This window comes from Chrysochloris asiatica, unplaced genomic scaffold (genome assembly GCF_000296735.1).
Source record: "Chrysochloris asiatica unplaced genomic scaffold, ChrAsi1.0 scaffold00028, whole genome shotgun sequence".
Taxonomy (NCBI): Eukaryota; Metazoa; Chordata; class Mammalia; order Afrosoricida; family Chrysochloridae; genus Chrysochloris; species Chrysochloris asiatica.
Window position 1 is genome coordinate 4,442,289 of NW_006408546.1, and position 5,095 is coordinate 4,447,383.

General features: G+C 37.9%; 1 protein-coding gene across 1 annotated transcript in view; it reads left to right on the forward strand.

Moving 5' to 3' along the window:
* Window positions 1–5,095, forward strand: part of NEK11 (NIMA-related kinase 11) — a 436,844-nt gene that overhangs the window by 150,320 nt on the left and 281,429 nt on the right. Inside the window, exon 5 of the mRNA XM_006846637.1 lies at window positions 2,064–2,190. Within this exon, the coding sequence (XP_006846700.1) occupies window positions 2,064–2,190 (127 nt within the window). The remainder of the gene's footprint in view (window positions 1–2,063; window positions 2,191–5,095) is intronic.

Sequence of the window (5,095 nt, forward strand, 5' to 3'; positions counted from 1 at the left end):
TCTGAGGATCAGACTTTAGCCACCTAGCAGACATAGCAAACTGTCCCTCATCTGATTATTCAGTTATGCTTGTTAGTAATCGCATACATGAGCCCTGGATATCCACAGATAAATGTAAAAACCTTCCCTAAAAGCCGAGACTGTAAATTCTCCCCCGCCCCCCCCCAAAAAAAAGGCTAAAGAGGATAGAGAGAAACACTGTTAACTGATGATGTATGGAGGGGATTATAATCAATGTAATGAAATAAGTCATATGAATGGTTGAATGAAACTGCTGATGTGCCCTGTAAACTTTCACTCAATCCACAATAAAAACCTTAAAAAAAAAAAAAGATGGGATAGCCAAAACATCTTAACCCCACTTTCCATTCTAAAATTGAAAATAAATAAATAAAGAAAGAATTGTCTGAGATAGTAAATTTCCAATGGAAATGACGACTAGACCAGCCTGGAGCAGCCAGAAGAACAGAACATACTTCATGAAAGAAAGACCTGCAGGAAAAATCCAAAACAATAATGGCAGTCTGATTGATTACTACAAGAACAAGTAAGTTGTTCGCTCCGGAGCCATCAAGGCAAGTGGTCGACACCCCTCAGAGCAAACTCCATTCCAAGACTGAAACTTAAGGTGAATACAAGAGCAGGCATGTGGTCTTGCTGGTGACTACGCTGATCACCAATAAAGGAAGAGGGGGATAAAACAACAATGAAGTTGGGATCTAAGTCTAACCACATTCAATAGACTCCTGTGAACCCGGGTAGAGACCTGGATCGCCATCAGTAAGGCAAGACCCGGGCACTCATGGACCCAGAGGCAGTGACATGGCCACAGAGGACTAGAGCGGAGAGTGAAGCATCCAGCTGTTAATGAAGTAAGGGGAAATGCACAAGAGCACCCACACTTACATATAGTACCCACTTGACCTGGCTTCAATGGCTGGATGATTAGAACTCGACTAGAAGAAGAAAGAAGAGGGGGGAAGAAAGAGTAACCTGCTACAATTTGATGAACTTTACCTATACTTATGGATGTAATAGCTCAAAAAAGGGAACACATCTTTACAGCGAGGATCACTCCCAATCCTTCATCACAGGGTTGACAGGGATGGGCAACTTAGACATTGGCTACCCAAAATGGGGGGGGGGGTGCTATATAGGCAAGAAGTGACTGGCTTACAAGCTTTCAAGAGGGAGCCTAGTTCTAGATGGGGTGGGGGAAGGTAGAAGACCACTGACTGATTCAAATCTGTTGGGACCAGGCTGGCGAAAGGAAATGGGGTTAAGACTCTTGTGGTACAGTAGTGAATAATTGCCATCAGGACTGACTGTGAGGGTAGGAAATATAGAGGTAGATGATTTTTTGACAAAAGGAGGGGAGAGATTGATTTTTCAGCCCAGGATCAGATGTCCCTGGGACCATCAAGTAAGAAGAGCGGAGAGCGGGACCCTACCCAGAGAGGCAGGGATGGAGACAAAGATGATGACCTGGACAGATGAAACAGCTGGGGACAGTGAACTCAGGGAGGGAAAGGGGCTGTATGCTGATGGCCTGTGGAGTGTACCCTTTGGTTATTTGATGATGCATGAGGGGATTATAATCATTGCAATGAAACAAAATATGATAGTATGCATGTAAAACTGATATGCTTCCATGCAACCCTCACAATAAAAACTTATTTAAAAAAACAAAAAACAAATGCTTCCCTTTCAAAATACAGTAACATCTTTCAAAGTCAATCCTTCATTCTGTTTGCTGTTATTTAATCATGAAATAGCTTTCTGTTGGAAGTTTTCTAGATCTCCATAATTAAAGTATAAAAACTCTTAGCTTTCATAACTCATTTGCCTGACTCATAGCCTTCCTCATCCGTTAAGTGAATAGTTTAAAGCTATTCTCCATCATTATGCAATTAAAACTATATCACTTGTGGGGTTTTCCCCTTTAACATAGTACGAATTATTGCATATTAAAATGGTTAAATTAGACATTCACTCAGCTGTTCATTTCCAGTGCTGATTTCTGTTGTTTTAAAGTTCTCATTCAAATTAATTATTGCTTTAAGGGGATTTTGGAGTTTCTCGACTGCTAATGGGATCCTGTGATCTGGCCACAACTTTAACTGGAACTCCCCATTACATGAGTCCTGAGGCTCTGAAACACCAAGGCTACGACACAAAGTCAGACATATGGTGAGTGGATCATGGGCTAGTCTAGAAGATTCTTCTTCTGCTGCCCTATAAGAATACGTTTCTAGGCTCTCTACATCCACTTACTTTATCATTCTGATATATGAGCCATCTGGTTAGGTCTGCTGGATGTGAAATGTGATAAATTCTATTACTTACTTTTTCAGAATTTTCTTTATTTGTAGATTAATTGGGTGATTTGGATTATTCTCCCTGAACCATGAGGAAAAATTATTTATACTATAAACCTTAATGTTTTGATACATTTCTGCTAACCCAAAGAAACCCTTATGGCATAGTGGGTTATACTAATTGCAAGTTCGAATCAGCAGTTTGAATCCAAGGGAGAAATCTGTATGCTCCTATAAAGATTTACAGCCTTGGAAACCCTATAGAGAGTCGCCATGAGTTGTAACTGACTGGATGGCACATAGTCAGCCAGCTGCTAACCCATTAAATAAAGCATTTGTAATCCTAAATACTGTATTGTAAAGTTAACTTTCACATATATATGGGACATGTATAACTTTTCTTAAAAATGTTTAAAAATTCTTACAACTTTTAAGCCATTTTTATTAATGATATTGAATTTAAAGATAAGCTTAAATTTTAAAGCTTGTTGGTTTTCGATGATAGATGCATCCGATTTCTCAGTTACTCTGAGTTTAGGAATTTCTTTTTGCTTCTTCATGGACCCAGTTTAAATCTCAGTCCAGAAGAAAAACTGCGTCTACTGTGTTCTGCTGTGAATAGCAATAAAGATCCTATTTGAGCCAGATTGTTTTTTCTTTGGAAGGGAATCTAATGTAATTTTCAGCTTGTTAAGGGTTGATAGGACCAGCTGAGAACCTTGTTAATTAACGAAATAATTATTATATGCAAATCAGCACAAGTAGTTCTGAGCTTTCAAAGACCAGCAATGTGGAACATGTTCTCACTTTAGTCTTTTGAAGGAGATAAAGTAGAAATACACCTTTTTCTCTGACTAACTGCAACAGGAAAACAAACCCACCGCCATCTCTGACTTGTTGTTAAGTGCCACTGAGTGGGTTCTGTCCCATAGCAACCCTGTATTAGGTTTCTGAGGAGCGCCTAGTGAGCTTGAACTGCTGACCTTGCGGTTCAAACCGACTTTGCAGTCCAGCGCATTAACTTGCAGTGCCACACCAGCACTCCATCCCTGACTAGGCAAGTATAAACTCAGCAGAGGACGTGGCTTGCAATTTTCTCTCTTTTGAATTGTGATTATTCGTTATTCGTTTCTGGGTGTTTTTTTTTAATTCTGGAGATCTTTCCCAATTTGCCTATCATCTTTCCTCTTACGCATCCCTCCTCTGAGACCCCTAAAAAATAATCAACCAAAAATAAATAAAACAAACAAAATCACAAAGGTATGTTTAGAGAAGTGAGCGCTTTTGTTTTTATTTTATTGAGCATCTGCTGTTTGTCCTGGACTGTTAGTCTCTTATGGTATAAGGGAAGAAATGTCAGTATTTCAGCCCCTAAGGACAGGTCTTTGTACTCTTTGTGAATTTCCTTTCTCCACATTGAGAAAATTAGTGCTTGGTTTCAGATGAAATTTTTATTACATACCTACATCTTTCTTCATACTTAATGTTTTTTATTATTATGAGGATTTTAAAATGTTCAAATGCGCAATTTCGTCAGATTTTAAGATTGCACAGTATCTCAGGAAGATACTACATCATGTCATTTGAGTAAGAGTAACTTAAATTAGGAAGACAGCCATTTTGGCATTACTTGGAACAAGAATGCTGGCTCTTTTTGACAGATGTCTACATCTGCTTGGCACATGACTGTATCCATAAGAACAGAGACAGCAAACCTACAGAGCAAAGTTGCTCCTAGTTCTGCAGAAAAAAACTATAGGAACACCAAACTGTGTTGGTATGATTAAGGGTTCCAAAAGTGACATCTGCCACAAACAAAACTTAAAATAACCCAAGCCTTCCAAATATTAAAATTCAGGAGGATTTCAATAGATCTCTCTGAGCATTAGTTCAGCTCTCCAGTTGAGGTGTCATTATCATCCTGATCCTTAAATAGCATCTTTATTATGAATTTAGTAATTACCTTGGTTGTATCAGAATCAAAATGGGCTTATCTGGTAATGTAATCTGTATTACCACACCTAAAGTAGAAAGAATAATAGAGAACGCTTAATTATAATGGCAGATACTTAAGTGTTTAAGTGTGATGAGTAATCTTTGGAAGACGCTCTTAGAAGATTGAGATCGAAATGGGGTTAAGAAACCTGCTCTCAGTCTCACTATGTCACATCTTATTATGGAATATTTTTTAGGCTTGGAAATACTTATGCATAATTGACAGGTGTTTTGCTTTAGCACAAATAGCTGAACATCGTGTATTTATAATGCTTGAAGAAGAATTGTTCTAATACTAATTATATTTTCATCTGTTAATGTTAGCCCATACACAAACTTATCCTCCTACAATCTGTGCAACCTTTCAGGATTCATTTGCTTGTTGAAATCAGTATAGGAACCTGAAGTTTTTAAATCATTATTTGGAAACTTAGGATAATTAGTTTCACTGAAGACAATATTTTGTACACAACTGATATGTGTAAGCAGTTGCTGAACATTTTTCCCTCAAAGAAATAATATGTAAGTTGGGTTCCTAGATCAGTGGCTAAAATTGATTTAACTTATGAATCATCAGAATTTAATATTTTGGTAGGAGTAACAAATAAAGGATGCTGCTACTGGAATAATGGTAGTATATTTAAGAAAAAATAATCAGACTGTTTCAGTATCAGTCTTTCTTATTTTGATGTGAGAGGTCAACCATATGGCTCTTGGATCTTGTGGTCCTATATTTTTGGATGATTTAAGTACAACACCATTCTCTGCAAATGAAGGTCCCA